Here is a 21,826-nt window from a genome sequence, read left to right on the forward strand (position 1 = left end):
GGGACCACAGACATGCGCCACCACGCCTGGCTAATTTTTGTATTTTTTGTAGAGATAGGGTCTTGCCATGTTGCCCAGGCTAGTCTCAAACTTCTAGGCTCAAGCAGTTCTCCCACCTCAACCTTCCAAAGTGCTAGGATTATAGGTATGAGCTACTGTGCCTGGCCAAATGCCCCTCGTTATGGTGAACAGTTTGATCAGTTTGTTTTTTTTTTTTTTTTTTTTTTTTTTGAGATGGAGCCTCTGTCTCCCAGGCTGGAGTGCAATGGCGTGATCTCTGCTCGCTGCAACCTCCGCTTCCTGGGTTCAAGCAATTCTCTGGCCTGAGCCTCCCGAGTCACTAGGATTACAGGCACCCGCCATCATTCCCAGCTAATTCTTGTATTTTTGTAGCAATGGGGTTTTACCATGTTGACCAGGCTAGTCTTGAACTCCTGACCTCAAGCAATCCACCCACCTTGGCCTCCCAAAGTGCTGGAATTACAGGTGTGAGCCACTGCGGCCAGCCAGTTTGATCACTTTTGACAAATGCACATACCAATGTAAGCTCCACCCTGATTATCCCAAGAAGTCCTTGTGGCCCTTTATGGTCAGGCTTCCCCAGCACCAGGCAATTGCTGATTGATTTGTTTTGCCTGTTTTTTTGGAGGGGGGGTGTGTGTGTGTGTTAACTTTAGGTTCAGGGGTATATGTGCAGGTCTATTATATAGGTAAATTGCATGTCATGGGAGTTTGATGTACAGGTTATTTTGTTACCTGTAGGTAATAAGCATGGTACCCAATAGGTAGTTTTTTTTTTTTTTTTTTTAAGACAGTCTCTGTTGCCCAGGCTGGAGTGCAGTAGCGTGATCTCAGCTCACTGCCACCTCCGCCTTCTGGGTTCAAGCGATTTTCCTACCTCAGCCTCTCAAGTAGCTGGGATTACAGGCACATGCCACCACACCTGACAAATTTTTATATTTTTAGTAGGGACAGAGTTTCACCATGTTCACCAGGCTTGTCTTGAACTCCTGACCTCAGATGATCTTCCCACTTCAGCCTCCTAAAGTGCTGGGATTACAGGCGTGAGCCACTGCACCCAGCCCCAATAGGTAGTTTTTTGATCCTCATCCTCCTCCCACCCTCCACCCTCAAGTAGGCCCTGGTGTCCTTGTTCCTTTCTTCGTGTCCATGTGTATTCAGTGTTTGGCTCTTACTTATAGGTGAGAATATGTGGTATTTGGTTTTCTCTTCCTGTGTTTGCTTAGGATAATGTGTTTTGCCTGTTCTTGAATCTTCTGTACATGAAATCGTACGGTTGCATTCTTTGCATCTGGCTTTTGTTCAGCGTAGTGTTGGGTGATTCAGTAACTTGTTCTTTTCTATCACTGGATAGTATTCCATTGTATGGGTATATATAGCACACAGCGTTTCACCTGTTGATGGATGTTTGGATTGTTTCCGGTTTTTGGCTGTTGTGTATAGTGCTACCATGAAGATTCTTGCATAAGTCTTTTTGCAAATACATGTTTTCCTTTCTTTTGGGAAGATAATTAGATATGGTCATGAGATAGGTGTATGTTTAGTTTTACAGAAACTGCCTTTTTCTTAATTGATTGTACCATTTTAGACTCCTACTGGCCTTTTTATTTTACCTCAGTTGTTCTTAGTGTCTTCAGTTCTTCAGTGTTTTTTGTTTTGTTTTGTTTTCAACCCACAGGTAACATCATAGATGTCCTTAATTTTAGATTTGGGTTTTTTTGTTTTTTTGTTTTTTTTTTGAGACAGGGTCTTGCTCTGTCGCCCAGGCTGGAGCTGGGACTACAGGCGCCTGCCACCACGCCCGGCTAATTTTTTGTATTTTTTGAAGAGACAGGGTTTCACCATGTCAGCCAGGATGGTCTCGATCTCCTGACCTCCTGCCTCGCCCTCCCAAAGTGCTGGGATTATAGGCGTCAGCCACCACGCCCGGCCTGATTTTTTGTTTTTAAATAGAGAAGAGGGTCTTGCTATGTTGCCCAGGCTGGTCTCCTGGGCTCAAGCAATCTTCCTGCCTTGGCCTCCCAAAGTGTTGGGATTATAGGCAGGAGCCACCATCACTAGCTTGTTTTGTTTTTTCTAAAACTTGCTGTGTGAGTGGTAAAACCCTTTTAATCATGAAAGATGTTTTTCCAGATGCGTGCTTAGCAAACCTTTTCTGCTCATCCTGTTGTGGACCAGGGACTATATTTGGCTCTTGTGGGTTTAGAAGAATAAACAAGGCCAAGTTTCTACCCCAGAGCAGCTTTCTCCCTGGGATGGAGAGATAAGACCGTGCGCAGGTCCCTGGAATGTGCTGTGGTCATCCGCGGCACCAGTAGGATCAGTGTCTGTTGGTGCTCATTGTTACAGCTCTGGGCACCTGAAAAATTTGTTTTGTTTTGTTTTTAATGACAGGGCCTTGCTATGTTTCCCCAGCTGGTCTAGGACTTGGTGGGTCATGGTGGCTCAGGCCTGTAATCCCAGCACTTTGGGAGCCGGAGGGAGGAGATTGCTTGAGGCAGTCTAGACCAGCCTGAGGAATATGCAAGATCCTGTCTCTCCAAAAAAACCCCAGAAATTAGCCAGGCATGGTGGTGTGTGTCTGTGGTCCCATCTACTTGGGAGGCTGAGGTGGAAGGATCACTTAAGCCCATGAGGTTGAGGATGCGGTGGGCTCTGTTTGCACCACTGCACTCTAGCTTGGGTGACCAAGCGAGACCCTGTCTTAAAAAAAAAGACGGAAAACTGAAACTAATTAAACATGAATTCACTCTCCTCCCACCCTCCAGCCCTTGGCAGCTATTTTTCTACTCTGTTTCTGTGATTTTGACTATTTAATTTATTTATTTTATTTTTTCAAGACAGAGTCTTGCTCTGTCGCCCAGGCTGCAGTGCAATGGCGTGATCTCTGCTCACTGCAACCTCCACTTCCCGGGTTCAAGCGATTCTCCTGCTACAGCCTCCCGAGTAGCTGGGATTACAGGCGCCTGCCACCAGGCCAGGCTAATTTTTGTATTTTTAGTAGAGACGAGCTTTCACCATGTTGGCCAGGCTGGTCTCAAACTCCTGACCTCAGGTGATCCACCTGCCTTGGCCTTCCAAAGTGTTGGGATTAAAGGCCTGAGCCACGGTGCCCGGCCTGATTTTGACTATTTTAGATGCTTTGTGTGAGTGGAATCCTGAGTATTTGCCGTGTCTGGCTATTTGACTTAGCATAGTGTCCTCAGCTTTCATCCATGCTGTAGCATGCGTCAGAATTCCCTTGACTGAGTAATACCCATTGTTTATATGCATGACATTTTCTTTCTTTTGTCTTTTGTCTGAGACGGAGTCTCACTCTTGATTTGTTGCCCAGGCTGGAGTGCAGTGGCATGATCTTGGCTCATTGCAACCTCCGCCTCCTGGGTTGAAGCAATTCTTCTGCCTCAGCCTCCCGAGTAGCTGGGATTACAGGCACCTGCCACCACACCCGGCTAATTTTTGTATTTTTTTTTTTTTTTTTTTGAGACGGAGTCTCACTGTGTCTCCCAGGCTGGAGTGCAGTGGCGCGATCTCGGCTCACTGCAAGCTCCGCCCCCCGGGTTCACACCATTCTCCCGCCTCAGCCTCCCAAGTAGCTGGGACTACAGGCGCCCGCTACCGCGCCCGGCTAGTTTTTTGTATTTTTAGTAGAGACGGGGTTTCACCATGTTAGCCAGGATAGAATTTTTGTATTTTTAATAGAGATGGGGTTTCGCCATATTGGCTAGGCTGGTCTCGAACTCCTGACCTCGTGATCTACCTGCCTTGGCTTCCCAAAGTGCTGGGATTACAGGTGTGAGCCACCATGCCTGGCTTGACATTTTCTTTATATATTAATCGATTTAACTGAGGAAAATTTTATATACAATTAACTACAACCATTTATAGTACAATTGAATGGAACCACCAGCACAGCTGGGCTATAGAACATTTCCATTGTCCCCAAGACATTCCTTGCCCCCCTTTGCTGTTCATCCCTCTCCACCACTGGCCTCAGACAACCACTTTTTGTCCCTGTAGCTTAGTTTACATTTTCTCGAATTTCATATGCATGGAATCATACGGTGTGTACCCTTTTGTGTCTGGCTTCTTTCACACATCATAGTGATACTGAGATTCATATTATCGCATGAATTGGTAGTTCATTTTGGGAGGCTATTTTGATAGTTACTAGCCTGTCTTCTAATTACTCTTGTTTTTGCCCAGGCCTCCTGCTTCTAGTGCTAAATCACTGTCACCTCTGGCCTGAGTGCCGTAATGACCTCCTTACATCCACTCTGCTCCCTTCCAGCCCCTTTCCCACCCTGTAGCAGGCAAAGAGAACTTTATAAAAAGCACGTTTGACTGTGACCACCCACTGTTCAAACACATCAGTGGTTTTGCATGATAGATGGTTGAACTGATGCTGCAAATGATCTGGCTCCTATGGTTCCCTCCAAAATCATCTTGCATCTGTCTTGCTTCCTCCATTCTAGCTGTTCTGCATTTCCTTGGAACCTGTCCCTTAGCGTCCCGGAGTAGGCAGTCACCACGTACCTCTCCATATCTCCCAGCAGGGAGTGGCTTTACTTTTGTTCCTGTGAGCCTTTGATTGGCAGCTGGCTCCCTCTTGTAAGATCGGGGCAGCTCTGTTGCTGCCTGCTGCTGCAGCTGTAGTGCCTGGCACTTAGTAGGTATTCACCTCATGATGGAATGAATGAACGAGACTGTTCCTTTTAGATTGGGCTCCGTCACGGGCAGCCCTGAGGTTTTCTGCACGTATGTGTGCTGAGCCCCTGTCTTTCTGGTGTTGGCAGGACGAGCAGCTGAGGGCCCTGGTGAGGCAGTTTGGACAGCAGGACTGGAAGTTCCTGGCCAGCCACTTCCCTGTGAGTACAGTCCCTCTGTAGCCCTCCCTTGGGACAAGGACTCTGAGAGAACAGTGTGCCTGGGTCTGACTTTGCCAAGGGGAGGAAAAGGGGAGTTCCTTACTAAGCCCCTCAAAACAAAACCAAATAAAACAGGGCAAATGAACGTTTGTAGGATCTTTCTTCCTAAACTGGCATTCGGGGCACACTGATGTAAACATCTCCCAGCTCCTCAGCATGCCTGCTGGTCTTCAGGCTCTGAGACATTTGCAGCATGTGGTGCATATTTGCATATCTTCCTGTAAGTCAGGAGTGAACAGGTGTTCGGTTTCTCAACAGTGAGACTGAAACTGAGGGGAAGTGATGCTTTCAGCAGGTTTTATGGTGAGGCCCCCACAGGGCTGGTGGGTGCTACCACATTCGATTAGAGCCTCCCGATGATGAGGGGATTCCCCTTAGGACCTCCTCAGGCTCTCCCACCCCTGACCCATAGGTGTCTGGGAGGGAGGGGGTGTGGCAGGAGCTGCCATATGTCTTACTGCCTGGGCTGCTCAGAAAGCAAGTCACCAGATCCCTTCCTGCCCCATTTCCTCATCTCCCCCTCTTCTTTTTTTTTGTTTGAGACGGAGTCTTGCTCTGTCGCCCAGGCTGGAGTGCAGTGGCCGGATCTCAGCTCACTGCAAGCTCCGCCTCGTGGGTTCACGCCATTCTCCTGCCTCAGCCTCCTGAGTAGCTGGGACTATAGGCGCCCGCCACCTCGCCCAGCTAGTTTTTTGTATTTTTTAGTAGAGACGGGGTTTCACTGTGTTAGCCAGGATGGTCTCGATCTCCTGACCTCGTGATCCGCCCGTCTTGGCCTCCCAAAGTGCTGGGATTACAGGTGTGAGCCACCGCGCCCGGCCTCATCTCCCCCTCTTCTGTGTAATCTGAACTCTTCAGGGAATAAAAATGCTCTCCTAGAAAAAAGCAGGGGTCCCTGACATACAAAGAGTTAAAGACTTGTAATGGTGGCCTCTTGCGTTTGGTTGGTAGGGGGTGGCTTCCCACAGGGGCCCGAGTTTGCCCTCTCGTGTAGCAAAGGGAAACTGTCCGTGTTCTGGCATGTGGGCGTGCAGTGTGTGGTGGCTGCATGGAACAGGATACGCCTACCCAAGGTGTGCCTAGTCCCAGGCCATAGGCCCCTGAACCTAGTACTTAACCAGGCTCCCAGCCCGAGGTCCCAGAAGTTCTCACAGATTGGTTTGTTCTTCTGTTCTTTTCCCAGAACCGCACTGACCAGCAATGCCAGTACAGGTGGCTGAGAGTTTTGAACCCAGACCTTGTTAAGGGGCCATGGACCAAAGAGGAAGACCAGAAGGTAACTGCTTGGACAGTGCCTTGTACACAGTGGGCCTTCACCCACCAGTGAACCTGAGGACTGTGAGATTGCCTTGTGTTGGGGTTGGGGTGTCAAGCTGAGCATTGGGTATGAGTTGTCTACCAGCCAGTCTGATACTCTTATGCTGCCCTGGCTGCAGCCCTGAGATTCCAAGTTTCGGAGTGTCTCCAGACTTCCCCACTCATGGTCCGAGGGCTGTTGGGCTGATTACTCAGCTTCTCTTGTTCTGCCCATGGAGGGGAACAGCAGCAGTGCGGCATTGTCATGAGAGTTAAGCAGGTGATGTTTGTAGGGGGCTTGCAGGTCCTGTACATGGTGAGCTCTCAGCAAATGGCAGCTGCTGCTATCCCTGATTTAATGATGATTGCACCCTGTGACCTTCACAGGGCAAGCAAAGATGCCTTCTTTTGATCGCCATAGCAGTCCTGCGAAGTGGGCAGAAGTTGTTAGTCCCATTTTATAGATGGTGAGAGCAGGGCTCAGAGAGGCTGGGGATGTCCCCAACCTAGAAGAGGCAGTAAGCGCCATGACTGCCCTGGTATACCTTGGGAGTTCCGTCATCTCTTCTCCTTGATACCACCCCAGAGGATGCCATTCTACGGAGGCAGGCGTGGCTCATGGGAGAGAGGGAGATGAAGGGAACTAGGCATTTTTTTTTTTTTTTTTTTTTTATGGAGTCTCGCTTTGTTGCCCAGGCTGGAGTGCAGTGGCACAATCTTAGCTCACTGCATCCTCCGCCTCCTGGGTTCAAGCGATTCTTCCGCCTCAGCCTCCTGATTAGCTGGGATTACAGGCACGTGCAAGTACGCCTGGCTAATTTTTTTGTTATTTTTAGTAGAGTTGAGGTTTCACCATGTTGGTCAGGCTGCTCTCGAAATCCTGACCTCGTGATCCACCCACCTCGGCCTCCCAAAGTGCTAGAATTACAGGCGTGAGCCACCGCGCCCAGTCTGGAACTAGGTATTTTTAAATTGATTTTTTTTGAGACAGGTTTTACTCTGTTGCACTGGCTGGAGAGCATTGGCTAATTTTTTTGATTGATTGATTGAGGCAGAGGTTTGCTCTGTCACCCAGGCTGGAGTACAGTGGCACAGTCACGGCTCATTGCATGCAGTCTCAACCTCCCAGGCCCAAGCAATCCTCCCATCTCAGCTTCCAAAGTAGCTGGTACTACATGTGCCACCATGCCTGGCTAATCTTCTTGAAAATTTTTTTTTTTTTTTTTTTTTGAGATGGAGTCTCGCTCTGTTGCCCAGGCTGGAGTGCAGTGGCCGGATCTCAGCTCACTACAAGCTCCGCCTCCCGGGTTCACGCCATTCTCCTGCCTCAGCCTCCCGAGTAGCTGGGACTACAGGCGCCCGCCACCTCGCCCGGCTAGTTTTTTGTATTTTATAGTAGAGACGGGGTTTCACCGGGTTAGCCAGGATGGTCTCGATCTCATGACCTCGTGATCCACCCGTCTTGGCCTCCCAAAGTGCTGGGATTACAGGCTTGAGCCACCGCGCCCGAAAAATTTTTGTAGAGACAGTGTCTTGCTATGCCGCCCAGGCTGGTTGAACTTCTGGGCTCAAATGATCCTCCCATGTCAGCCTCCCAAAGTGCTGGGATTATAGGTATGAGCCACTATTCCTGTTCTTTCTTTTTTTCTATTTTTTGAGACTGAGTCTTGCTTTGTTGCCCAGGCTGGAGTGCAATGGCGCGATCTTGGCTTACTGCAACCTCTGCCTCCCGGATCCAAGCAATTCTCTGCCTCAGTCTCCTGAGGAGCTGGGGTTACAGGCTCCCACCACCACTCCTGGCTAATTTTTGTATTTTTAGTAGAGATGGGGTTTCACCACGTTGGCCTGACTGGTCTTGAACTCCTGACCTTGTGATCCACCCACCTTGGCCTCCCAAAGTTCTGGGATTGCAAGCGTGAGCCGCTGCGCCCAGCCTTTTTTTTTTTTTTTTAATTTATAGAGACAGGGTCTTCCTATGTTTCCCAGGCTGGTCTTGAACTACAGGGCTCAAGCTATCTTCTCACCTTGGCCTCCCAAAGTTCTGGGATTATAGTCATGAGCCATGGCTGGCACTTCACCTTAAAATTAATTTTAATTAACTCAGTGTGGTGGTAGGGTGCCTGTAGATGGAAGGCGAGTTGGGAGGATCGTTTGAGCCCAGGAATTCAAGGCCGCAGTGAGCTATGATCACACTACTGCATTCTAGCTTGGGTGACACAGTGAGACCCTGCCTCAAAAAAATAAAAATAAAAAAAAGCCTGGGTGTGGTGGCTCACGCCTGCAATCCCAGCATTTTGGGAGGCTGGGGTGGGTGGATCACCTGACATCAGGAGTTTGAGACAGCCTGGCCAACATGGTGAAACTGTGTCTCTACTAAAAATGCAAAAATGAGCCTGGTATGGTAACGCATGTCTGTAATCCCAGCTGCTTGGGAGGCTGAGGCAGGAGAATCACCCGAACTGGGGAGGCGGAGGTTGCAGTGAGCCGAGATTGCGCCATTGTACTCCAGCCTGGGCTGTAAGAGTGAAACTCTGTCTTGAAAAAGAAAAAGAATGAAATTAAATTTATTTATTTATTTATTTTTGAGGTAGAGTTTCACTCTTGTTGCCTAGGCTGAAGTGCAATGGCATGATCTCGGCTCACTGCAACCTCTGCCTCCCAGGTACAAGCGATTCTCCTGCCTCAGCCTCCTAAGCAGATGAGATTACAGGTGCACGCCACCATGTCTGGGTGATTTTTGCGTTTTTAGTAGAGAGGGGGTTTTGCCATGTTGGTCAGGCTGGTGTCAAACTCCTGACCTCAGGGTGATCCACTGCCGACTCCCTCCCAAAGTGCTAGGGATTACAGGCATGAGCCACGGGCCCGCCTGGAGATCGCCTTTGAGACAGAGTCTGCCAGGCTGGAGGCAGCTGGATTCAAGCCACTGCAAGCTTCCCGCCTGTTTACGCCAGCTCAGCCTTGCCTCCTCCTCGGGAAGCTGGGACCAAGCAGGCTCGCCACCCCCAGCTGCTTTCTGTATTTTTTAGTAGAGACGGGTTTCACCTGTTAGCTAGGATGGTCTCTCGATCTCCTGACCTCGTGATCCACCCGCCTCGCCTCCCAAAGTGCTGGGACAGGCTTGAGCCACCGCTACCGCCACTTGTCTCTTAAGAATAAAATAAAATTTAGTTTGAAAATACTTTTTTATGTCACGTGGCTCGCCAAGCCTGTAATCCCAGCACTTTGGGGAGGTCAGACGGGCTGGATCACTTGCGGTCAGGAGATCGAGACCATCCTGGCTAACACGGTGAAACCCCGCCTCACTAAAAATACAAAAACTAGTCAAGGCTGGGTGGCGGCTCTGTAGTCCCAACTACCGAGGCTGAGGCAGGAGAATGGCGGAACCCGGGAGGCGGAGCTTGCAGTGAGCTGGAGATCCGCCACTGCACTCCAGCCTGGGTGGCAGAGCTTGCACTGGCCTCAAAAAAAAAAAAAAAAAAAAAAAAGAAAATACTTTTGCCTGAGTGTGGTAACTCACACCTGTAATCTCAGCACTTTGGGAGGCTGAGGTGGGTGGATAACTTGAGGTCAGGAGTCTGAGAACAGCCTGGCCCATAAGATGAAACCCCATCTACCAAAAAATACAAAAATTAGCAAGGTGTGGTGGTGTACCTGAATCCCAGCTATTTGGGAGGCTGAGGCTGGAGAATCGCTTGAACCTGGGATGCAGAGGTTGCAGTGAGCTGAGATCGCCCCCCTGCACACCAGTGAGACCCTGTCTCTAAAAAAGTAAAAACATAAAATTGGGCTGGGCGCGGTGGCTCACGCACGTTGGGAGGCCGAGTCAGGCGGATCACCTCAGGTCGGGAGTTCAAGACCAGCCTGACCGACATGGAGAGACCCTGTCTCTACTAAAAGTACAAAATTAGCCGGGTGTGGTGGCGCATGCCTGTAATCCCAGCTACTTTGAAGGCTGAGGCAGGAGAATCGCTTGAACCTGGGAGGCGGAGGTTGTGGTGAGCCAAGATTGTGCCATTGCATTCCAGCCTGGGCAACAAGAGCAAAACTTCATCTCAAAAAATGAAAATAAAAAAAGTAAAAACATAAAATCTTTAAAAAAACAAAAACATAAAACAAAGTGATATGTGGTTGCCATAAAAATTTAAACCATACAGAAATGAAGTCAAATATTTATTCACTAAAATCTTTGCCAAAAGAAGCATCCACTCTTCCCAGTTTCTTGTGGCCTGTGTGCACATGAGAATGTGTGTGTCTGTTGTATAGGCGGGGCGTGGCCTGGCTCTTGTGGCTGAGTATGTTGTGGTTTGTGTCCTGAGCTAGGAAGCCTGACTGAGGGCAGGTGGGGACTCAGGTCTGGCTAGGTCAGCCCGCCATGCCTGCTACCATGGCTCAGCCTGTGCCCTCCCAATTTCCACAGAAGTGCTGGGAGGTCTTGTGGCAGCCTGGGGCATGGCCGGGGTGGGAAAGTCTATTTCCCACCTTTAGTTTGGACCCTTGTGGTTGTTCCTCCTCATCCCTCTGCTCTTTTATACTTAGCTTATTGGGTTGAGCCCTGAAGAGGGAAGCAGGACTCTGGTGCCTTTGTTTACCCCCGCTTGATCTCTGCTCTAGAAAGAGTCTCTGGCATTCTTGACCTAGATTTATTCCAGGCAGTAAATGAGAGGGGTGTGGTCAGATCCTCAGGTAGGACTTGTGGGCTACACAGAATCATACTGGGTGGCATCCCCTGCCACCCGCTCAGTGTTGCCTGAGGGGATGTGGTAGGTGGCACCTCCCAGGGCCGTGGCAAGGCTCAGGTGGATGTGAAGGGCGAGGGAGGGGCCGGTGCAACTGGCTACCCAGAGGCTTTTCTCCAAGGTCATTGAGCTGGTTAAGAAGTACGGCACAAAGCAGTGGACACTGATTGCCAAGCACCTGAAAGGCCGGCTGGGGAAGCAGTGCCGTGAACGCTGGCACAACCACCTCAACCCTGAGGTGAAGAAGTCTTGCTGGACCGAGGAGGAGGACCGCATTATTTGCGAGGCCCACAAGGTGCTGGGCAACCGCTGGGCCGAGATCGCCAAGATGTTGCCAGGGAGGTAAGCTGTCTTCTTGGGGGTTGGGGCAGGTTCTCAGGAGGCCAGGCCCATGTTTCTGATGGAGGAGGGTTCCTTGGTGGGTACTGTGGTCCTATGCTCTTGTTCTCTAACACCCAGCCTCGGCTTCAGGACTCCCAGAGGCATGCATAGTCGGGAGGAAGGGTGGTTCCCCAGGAAGGCCCTGTCTTCTGTCAGCTTAAAAGAACAGATGGTGATAAGGGAGGCCTCAGCAAGAAAGTGTGAACCCTGGAGTCTAGTTCTCATCCAGTTCCCAGCTCACTGTCTTCTTGGTTAGCCTCTTCTCTTCGACTTCAGTTTCTTCTAACACCGAATAGGCTTGAGATGTGGAGTAGATGGGCTTTCTTTAAGAAGAAAATGTGTAATCCCAGCACTTTGGGAGGCCAGACGGTGGATCACAGGTCAGAGATCGAGACCATCCTGGCTAACACTATGAAAACCCCGCCTCTACTAAAATGGCAAAACTAGCCGGACGAGGTGGTCAGATTTCGTAGTCCCAGCTACTCTGGAGGCTGAGGGAGGAGAATGGTGTAAACACGTGAGGCGGAGCTTGTAGTGAGCTGAGATCCCGCCACTGCACCCAGCCTGGGCTACAGAGCTTGGTGACTCCATCTCCAAAAAAAAAAAAAAAAAAAAAAAAAAGAAGAAGAAGAAAAATGGCCATCAGGCTGGGCGTGGCTCACGCCTGTAATCCCAGCACTTTGGGAGGCTGAGGCAGGTGGATCATGAGGTCAGGAGATCGTGAGACCATCCTGGCTAACACGTGAAACCCTGTCTCTACTAAAAACACAAAAATTAGCCGGTATGGTGGCGGGCTCTTCTGTAGTCCCAGCTACTCGGGAGGCTGAGGCAGGGGGAATGCAGTGGAACCCGGGAGGTGGAGCTTGCAGTGAGCTGAGATCACACCGGGCCAGACTGCAGCCTGGGCGACAGAGCCAAAGACCTGTCTCAAAAAAAAAAAAAAAGAAAAACAGGCTGGGCTGCGGCTCGCCTGTAATCCCAGCACTTTGGGGGAGGCCGAGATCGGGTGGATCACGAGGTCAGAGATCGAGACCATCCTGGCTACGGGTGAAACCCTGCCTCTGGCTAAGAAATACAAAAACTAGCCGGGCGCAGGGTGGCGGGCCTGTAGTCCCAGCTACCGGGAGGCTGAGGCCGAGAACGGCGGAACCTCGGGAGGGGCGGAGCTGCAGTGAGCCGGAGATCCAGCCACTGCACTCAGCCCGCCACAGAGCGAGACTCCACCCCGTGCAGTTGGCGCTGTAGCCAAGCCATCCCAGTGTTTTTTAGGTCGGTGACGGGATGATCATGAGGTCAGATCAGATACTGTCCTGAAGCACACGGTGAAACCCCCATTCTGCTGGTGTCAGAGCTGGGGGAAGAAGCCGAAGTAGTGGCGGCGCTGTGTCCTAGATTCGGGGCTGAGGCAGGAACTGGGAGGGTGGAGCAGGAGATCAAGAGCTCAAGTGACAGAGCCAGACTCAAAAAAGAAAAACAGTCAAAAATCAGATAGTACTATAATCTGCTAAAAGGTTTTTTTTCTTTTTTTTTTTTTTCTGAGACGGAGTCTCGCCTGTCAGCCCAGGCTGGAGTGCAGTGGCCGGATCTCAGCTCTCACTGCAAGCCTCCGGGTTTACGCCCATTCTCCCCTGCCTCAGCCTCCCGAAGCTGGGACTACAGGGCTCACCACCTCACCTCCTCTCCGGGCTAGTTTTTGTATTTTTAGTAGAGATCGGGTTTCACCATGTTAGCCAGGATGGTCTCGATCTCCTGACCTTGTGATCCGCCCGTCTCGGCCTCCCAAAGTGCTGGGATTACAGGCTTGAGCCACCGCGCCCGGCCAGGTTTTTTTTTTTTCTTAAAAGGTTTGTAATGAAAAACATCAGTCTTTGTCACCACTCTGTTAACTCACTCTACTAAAACAGACTCATCTTTTTGAGTTCTTTATCACTATCTCTGTAAATGATGTGCCAGTTTACATATTGATCCTCTGCTATGGGAGATTAGCTTTCTTAGGCTTTCCCACTCCCCATATGTCCCTATTGCTCCAATAATGTATTATAGTTATTAAAATAATAATGTTTATGGTCGGGCATGGTGGCTTATTCCTGTAATCCCAGCACTTTGGGTGGCTGAGGCGGGTGGATCACTTGAGGTCAGGAGTTCGAGACCAGCCTGGCCAACATGGTGAAGCCTCATCTCTACTAAAAATACAAAAAATTAGCTGGGTGTGGTGGTGGGCCTGTAATCCCAGCTACTTGGGAGGCTGAGGCAGGAGAATTGCTTGAACCTGGGAGGCGGAGGTTGCAGTGAGCCGAGATCACATCACTGCATTCCAGCCTGGGCGACAGAGCGAGACTGTTTCAAAAAAAAAAAAAATTTCTTTTTTCCTAAATGCTGAAAGCATTCCATGATCTTTTCTCCGGTTTTTCATCTCTTTTGCTTCATTTTCTGGGAGATTTCTTATCTTCTAACCCTTAATTTGAAGTTACTTTCACTAAAAATTTTACTTTCCAAGGGCTCCTCCCTTTTCTGGCATTCTAACACCCAGCCTCAGAGTTTCAGGTGCATGGGATCTCTTGGAAAGGTTTTCACCTGTGAGGGAAGGAGTGGAGAAAAGTAGGGAAAGGGCCAAGCAAGGGATGGGGTCTTGGAAAATCCAGCTTTGGCCTGCTATAAGGCCAAGGGATGTGTGTATTCATGTGTATACATGCAAGGCATGTACGTGTGAGGAGGGCGCATGTGTACATGGGTCAGGGAACTCCTGGGGCATCTTTGGTTGTGCCTTCCAAGGGCTGGTTTGTTTTTTTTTTCATCTCTGTCACCCAAGCTGGAGTGCAGTGGTGTGATCCAGCCTCACTGCAAACTCTGCCTCCCAGGTTGAAATGATTCTCCTGGTTCAGCCTCCCAAGTAGCTGGGACTACAGGTGTGTACCACCCTGCCTGCCTAATTTTTGTATTTTTGTATTTTTAGTAGAGACGAAGTTTCACCATGTTGGTCAGGCTGGTCTCGAACTCCTGACCTCCTGCCCACCTCAGCCTCCCAAATTGTTGGGATTACAGGCATGAGCCACTATGCCCAGTCTCTTTTTGAAACAGGGTTCTCACTCTGTCACCCAAGCTGGAGTACAGGTGTGTGGCTCATTGCAGCCTCAACCTCCTGAGCTCAAGCAATCCTTCTGCCTCAGCCTCCCAAGGACCTGGGACTACTGCCAGCATACCCAACTAGTTTTAAAATTTTTTGTAGGGGCAGGATCTCCCTGTGTTGCCCAGGCTGGTCCCAAAGTGCTGGGATTATAGGCATGAGCCACCACACCTGGCCTGGCACCCTATTCTTATTTTGTGGTTTCAATAGCTTACTTCTCTGTCAATATATATATATATATATATATTTTTTTTTTTGGTGTTTGTTTTTTTTTTTGGTCCAAGTTTCGCTCTTACCACCCAGGCTGGAGTGCAGTGGCATGATCTCAGCTCACTACAACCTCTGCCTCCCGGTTTCAAGTGATTCTCCTGCCTCAGCCTCCTGAGTAGCTGGGATTACAGGTGCCCGCCACCACACCTGACTAATTTTTGTATTTTTAGTAGAGATAGGGTTTCGCCATCTTGGCCAGGCTAATCACAAGCTCCTGACCTCAGGTGATCTGCCTGCCTTGGGCCTCCCAAAGTGCTGGGATTACAGGTGTGAGCTACCGCACCTGGCCCTAAGCTGGATATTGTTCCCCTGTTTTCCATCTTCTGAAAACTTGTAAAAAATCTCTTACTAGTGGCTGTCTTCTACCTGTTTCTCTTTGTCCTTGTGAATTTTTGCCTTGCTTTATTTTGAATTCTTTTTCTTGTCATGGCAGTGTGGTCCTGGCAGGGAGAGAAAATGCCAGATCGTGTGTTTTCCCCAAAGTCTGAAATGATCCCTTTTCAAAGCCCAAACCTGAATGTGTCATCTTTCTGGGGCTTCCCCTTACACTTGGGTTGGAAACTTTGGCTTCTTTCCCCACATGGCATGTTTGGCTCACAGCTGCCCCCAGCCTCACTTTGATCCACTGTCACTTGTGCTCACTTGGTTTTAGCTGCTTTGCCTCCTTTCAGTCCCTCGAACCCTGAGGTCTTCTGACAGCTCCTAGTGCTACTCTGTGCCTGCAGTGCACTCCCGCTTGTGCCTATTGTGTAGCTAATGTGTTCTTATCCTTCAATTCTCAGTGGGGGCGCTATTTCTTCAGAGAAGTTTTATCTGTTCTCCCAGACTGTAGTTGGTCCCCAGTGACTTCTGTGTTGTGCCCACACCTGTCTGTGGAGTAGTGTGTACCCCAGTTTTAGCTGGAGATAACATTCATCTCCCCTGCTAGATTCAACTGTCAGTGGCAGCCACCTGTCTTTATTTACCGATGGATCCTCAGTGCCTACAATAATGCCTGGCACACAGTGGGTGCTTTTTATATGTGAGCAAAAGAATGAGTCTCACTATAGCTTGGGGCACCCCAGACTCTGGTCTTGGGGAGTGGGAGGGCTGGGGAGGTGTTTTGGGTCAGGTTCCCTGGAAGCAGAACCTGTGACTCAGAGTTTCAGGTACATGGGATCTTTTGGAAAGGTTTTCACCTGTGAGGGAAGGAGTGGAGAAAAGTAGGGAAAGGGCCAAGCAAGAGATGGGGTCTGGAAAATCCAGCTTTGGCCTGCTGTAAGGCTAAGTGGTGTGTGTATTCATGTGTATATATGCAAGGCATGTACGTGTGAAGAGGGCACATGTATACATGGGCTGGGGAACTCCTGGGGCACCTTTGGTTGTGCCTTCCAAGGGCTGTTTTTTTTTCTTTTATTTTGAGAGGGAGTCTTGCTCTGTTGCTAGGCTGGAGTGCAGTGGCATGATCTCAGCTCACTGCAAACTCTGCCTCCCAGGTTCAAGCGATTCTCCTGCTTCAGCCTCCTGAGTAGCTGGGATTACAGGCATGCACCACCATGCCTGGCTAATTTTTGTATTTTTAGTAGAGACGGGGTTTCACCTTGTTGGCCAGGCTGGTCTTGAACTCATGACCTCAGGTGATCTGCTTCCAAGGGCTGTTATGCAGATAAAGTCATAGTAGAAGCCGTTGGCAGCATGTCCGTCAGCTGGGGGATTGGATGCACTATAGGGACAGAGGATCTGGGCAAAGCACCAGGAGCACCCCTTACCCCACACCTTTGCCTGGTGAGCATTGTGTCCCTGAGGGCTTAGAGTGCAAATGATCCGAGGATATCCTCTTAGATTGGGTGCTCAGTCAAGCTGTTACTTTCTGTTCACTTTTCTTTTTTTTTTTTTTTTTTGAGACGGAGTCTTGCTCTGTCACCCAGGCTGGAATGCAGTGGCGTGATCTTGGCTCACTGCAAGCTCCACCTCCTGGGTTCATGCCATTCTCCTGCCTCAGCCTCCCGAGTAGCTGGGACTACAGGCGCCCGCTACCACGCCTGGCTAATTTTTTGTATTTTTAGTGGAGACGGGGTTTCACCGTGTTAGCCAGGATGGTCTCGATCTCCTGACCTTGTGATCCGCCCGTCTTGGCCTTCCAAAGTGCTGGGATTACAGGCGTGAGCCACCGCGCCCGGCCTCTGTTCACTTTTCAAGGGAAGAGCATTCTGCTTGGCACTCCAAAGAAGGTGGTGCCTACTGTGTGTAAGCATAGTACCTTTGCATTTTTAGTAGAGATGGGATTTCACCATGTTGGCCAGGCTGGTTTCGAGCTCCTGACCTTAGGTGATCCACCTGCCTCAGCCTCCCAAAGTGCTGGGATTATAGGCGTGAGCCACTGCGCCTGACTTGCCACTTGCTTCTCACCACTATACCTCTATACACTTTTGTGGTACTACCCCATCCTTCTGTATTCCTCTATGCCTTTATTGCTACACGTTGTTTCTTTACTAACCTACTCTGTGCTTTATGCTACTGTTCTACTGTAGATGTGTCTACTGAGTCTTCAGTGAATGACGTAGTCTTCTGACTTTCCAGATAAAGAAAACAAGGCTCAGGGAGGTGAACAGTAGTGGGCCTTCTGCCCTCTTTGGCCACTTACCAGTCTGTGGGAAGTGAACAGGGCTTGCATCTGAGGTCAGCGTGAGACTCAATGGAAATGAGCAGACAGTGTTTGCTTATGGTTTCTACACATTCGAAGTGGGCAGGGAAGGGGGTGAGAGTTCCAAGCACATATTTTTAGTTTTATAATTTAAAAAAATTTTTTAATTTTTTTTTTACATTTTTTTTTTTAAATTTATTTATTTATTTATTTATTTATTTATTTTTATTTTTTTTTTTTTTGAGACGGAGTCTCGCTCTGTAGCCCAGGCTGGAGTGCAGTGGCCGGATCTCAGCTCACTGCAAGCTCCGCCTCCCGGGTTCACGCCATTCTCCTGCCTCAGCCTTCCCGAGTAGCTGGGACTACAAGCGCCCGCCACCGCGCCCGGCTAGTTTTTTGTATTTTTTAGTAGAGATGGGGTTTCACCGTGTTCGCCAGGATGGTCTCGATCTCCTGACCTCGTGATCCGCCCGTCTCGGCCTCCCAAAGTGCTGGGATTACAGGCTTGAGCCACCGCGCCCGGCCTTTTAAATTTATTTTTGAGATGGAGTCTCACTCTGTTGCCCAGGCTGGAGTGCAGTGGTGCAATCTCGGCTCATCGTGATGTCCGCCTCCCGGATTTAAGCGATTCTCATGCCTCAGCCTCCCAAGTAGCTAGGATTACAGGTGTCCAGCACCACGCCCAGCACCTCCCAAAGTGCTGGGATTATAGATGTGAGCCACTGTTCCTGGTATTTTTTATATATATATATTTTATTTTTATTTTTATTTTTTTATTTTTTTTTGAGATGGAGTTTGACTTTTGTTCCCAGGCTGGAGTGCAATGGCACGGTCTTGGCTCACCACAACCTTCGCTTCCTGGGTTCAAGCGATTCTCCTGCCTCAGCCTCCCAAATAGCTGGGATTACAGGTATGTGCTACCATGCCTAGCTAATTTTGTATTTTTACAAAAATCACAGGCCTGGTGAGCCACCGCGCTCGGCCATTATTTTTTATTTTAATTAAAAAATTTTTTTTTGTCTGGGCACGGTGGCTCACACTTGTAATCCCAGCACTTTGGGAGGCCAAGGTGGGTGGATCACGAGGTCAGGAGATCGAGACCATCCTGGCTAACACAGTGAAACCCCATCTCTACTAAAAATACAAAAAAATTAGCCAGGCATGGTGGTGGGCTTCTGTAGTCCCAGCTACTCGGGAGGCTGAGGCAGGAGAATGGCGTGAACCCGGGAGGCAGAGCTTGCAGTGAACTGAGATTGTGCCACTGCACTCCAGCCTGGGGGAAAGAGCGAGACTCCGTCTCAAAAAAAAAAAAAATTTTTTTTTTTTAAACCTGAACCTGACAGTAGCTGATGTCGTTTTATAGTTTTAATCATAGCCTGAATGATTCAGTTGCTTATTTCACAGAGCTCTGTGGAAATGCTCTGTAAATTATTAGGGCTAGAGACTCGTGAGACTTCATCTTGGAGCTGAAAGACACCTTAGAGTTCATCCGGTGGAAGATTCATTTACAGGAGCAGGAACTTGGCTTAGGGAGGTTAGTGAACATGTGCCTGGTGGCACCCCACCCACAGAGCTGGGGTTCAAAGGCCCCCTGCTGCCCCCTGCAGGACAGACAATGCTGTGAAGAATCACTGGAACTCCACCATCAAAAGGAAGGTGGACACAGGAGGCTTCCTAAGTGAGTCCAAAGACTGCAAGCCCCCCGTGTACTTGCTGCTGGAGCTCGAGGACAAGGACGGCCTCCAGAGTGCCCAGCCCACGGAAGGCCAGGTGAGACAGCTGCTCAGCCTTTGGCTTGGTTTGATTTCACATTCATCTGACACCATCTCATTGAACACCTTGTCCACAGCTATTGGTCAGTTTCTGCCACAGAGTCTAAAAGTGGGCCATGTGCTTCTGGGGCCTTGTGACACTTCTGCACATAACTGGCACTTGTCTGCTTGCTGGTGGCCACCTTCTTACCTGTTGCTCATTTTAATTTTTTAAAACTGAAATCATGTCTGCAATTAAAAAAAGAAATCAGGTGTGACTGGGTGCGTTGGCTCACACCCGTAATCCCAGCAAGTTGAGAGGCCGAGGAGGGCGGATTACTTGAGCCCAGGAGTTGGAGGCCGGTTCAGGCAACATGGTGAAACTCTGTGTCTATCTTTTTAGTTAAAAAAAATTTAAAAATGTATTGAGTTGTAATTTATATACTCTAATGTACAGTTTTGAGTTATGACAAAGCATACAGCCATGTAACCACTGCCCCAATCAAGGTATAGAACAGTCCCATCACCCCAGAATTCCCCTGTGCTCCTTTTCTCAGCCTTTTTTTTTGGTCCTTAGCTCCTTACACTGTGATCTGTTTTCTGTCTCTATAATTTTGACTTTTCTAGAAATTAACAATTAAAATCATATCGTATTACATTTGCAGGCTGTTTTTTTTTTGAGACAGAGTCTTGCTCTGATGCCCAGGCTGGAGTGCAGAGTGTGATCTTGGCTCACTGCAACCTCCGTCTCCTGGGATCAAGTGATCTCATGCCTCAGCAACCTGAGTAGCTGAGAGTACAGGCATGCACCACCATGCCTGGCTAATTTTTGAATTTTTAGTAGAGATGGGGTTTCACCATGTTGGCCAGGCTGGTTTTGAATTCCTAGCCTGAAGAGATCCACCTCCCTTAGCCTCCCAAGGTGTTGCGATTACAGATGTGAGCCACCATGCCTGGCACTACATTTGCAGTTTTTATTTATTTTTTTGAGATGGAGTCTCACTCTGTCACTCAGGCTGGAGTTCAGTGATGTGATAGCTCACTGCAACCTCCGCCTCCCAGGTTCAAGCGATTCTGCTAACTCAGCATCCTCAGTAACTGGGATTACAGGTGCGCACCACCATGCCTGGCTAATTTTTGTATTCTTAGAGACAGGGTCTCACCATGTTGGTCAATCTGGTCTCAAACTTCTGACCTCAAATGATCCATCCACCTCAGCCTCCCAAAGTGCTGGCATTACAGACGTGAGCCACTGTGCCCCAGCTACATTTGCAGTTTTAAAAATGAAATCAGTGTATACTTACGTTAACATCCACTGTCCTATACACCAGAGCAAAGTTTTTATTTATATTTTTAAACTATAAAGGTTATTTTTCAAAATAGAAATTTGGGCAGGGCGTGGTGGCTAACATCTGTAATCCCAGCACTTTGGGAGGCCAAGGCGTATGGATCTCTTGAGTCCTGGAGTTTAAGACCAGCCTTGGCAACATGGCGAAACCCCATTTCTATAAAAAGTAAGAAAAAGTTAGCTGTGCATGATTGTGTGAACCTGTAGTTCCAGCTACTTGGGAGGCTGAAGTGGGAGGATTACCTGAGCCTGGGAGGCGGAGGTTACAGTGAGTCGAGATCCTGCCACTTCATTCCAGCTTTTATCTATAAATAAATTTTTTTTTTTTTTTGAGACAAAGTCTCACTCTGTCACCCAGGCTAGAGTGCAGTGGTGTGATCTCGGCTCACTGCAAGCTGTGCCTCCCGGGTTCACACCATTCTCCATTCTGCCTCAGCCTCCTGAGTAGCTGGGGCTTTTTTCTTTTTTTTTTTTTTTTTTTGAGACAGAGTCTCATTGTGTCGCCCAGGCTGGAGTGCAGTGTCGTGATCTTGGCTCACTGCAAGCTCTACCTTGTGGGTTCATGCCGTTCTCCTGCCTCAGCCTCCCGAGTAGCTGGGACTACAGGCCCCTGCTACCACGCCCAGCTAATTTTTTGTATTTTTAGTAGAGACGGGGTTTCACCATGTTGGCCAGGATGGTCTCAATCTCCTGACCTTGTGATCTGCCCGCCTCAGCCTCCCAAAGTGCTGAGATTACAAGTGTGAGCCACTGCGCCCGGCCTAAATAAAATAAAAATTTGAATCAAGCATGACAGAACATTAAGGTTTGATGATGCTGGATATGTGGTAGGTAACACAGTTGTCTTCTGTTATTTTCTAATCTTTTCTGTCATGGTATGAACTATTTAATAATTTTTAAAAATCTTTTTCCCTCTTCTTACTGGGTAGAGGTAACTTGTTGACAGCTACAATTCTTCCACAATGCCCTGCTAGAGTGATATATTATGTTTTTGTCTCTATTTCTTGATTTTTCAATTTTAGAGAATCTCTCTCGATTTCCCAATACGAATTCACCTATGGGGTAACTTTCAAATGGTAGAGAAAGGTATAAAATGAAAAGTAAAATGACTTCTTTTTCTAGTTTCAACTCCCTGTGCATCTCTTAACCAGAGGAGTCTACTTCTGACAATTTCTTGTACATCTAAGTAGTATGCTTTCAATCTTTTACTTCTGATTGAAGAAAAGGTCTGTGTTCCACAAAGAGAAACAGTGGGCATCAGCTGACTCATAGAAGACTTTCAGCATAGAACAGAGTGAACAGATCTTTAATCTCTAAAAACTCTACTGTGCTGAAAGCCCGTTATTGA

The 21,826-nt window shown here is 48.7% G+C and overlaps 1 protein-coding gene across 2 annotated transcripts in view; it reads left to right on the forward strand.

The window, feature by feature from the left end:
* The window catches only part of MYBL2 (MYB proto-oncogene like 2), a 52,389-nt gene that overhangs the window by 7,981 nt on the left and 22,582 nt on the right, over window positions 1–21,826 (forward strand). Inside the window, exons 3-6 of one of the 2 annotated variants that reach the window (XM_003904720.2) lie at window positions 4,818–4,889; window positions 6,133–6,225; window positions 11,103–11,323; window positions 18,987–19,149. In XM_003904720.2, the coding sequence (XP_003904769.1) occupies window positions 4,818–4,889; window positions 6,133–6,225; window positions 11,103–11,323; window positions 18,987–19,149 (549 nt within the window). The remainder of the gene's footprint in view (window positions 1–4,817; window positions 4,890–6,132; window positions 6,226–11,102; window positions 11,324–18,986; window positions 19,150–21,826) is intronic. The other variant, XM_031656782.1, reaches the window with a different exon arrangement.

This window comes from Papio anubis, chromosome 16, assembly GCF_008728515.1.
Source record: "Papio anubis isolate 15944 chromosome 16, Panubis1.0, whole genome shotgun sequence".
In the NCBI taxonomy this organism is placed as follows: domain Eukaryota; kingdom Metazoa; phylum Chordata; class Mammalia; order Primates; family Cercopithecidae; genus Papio; species Papio anubis.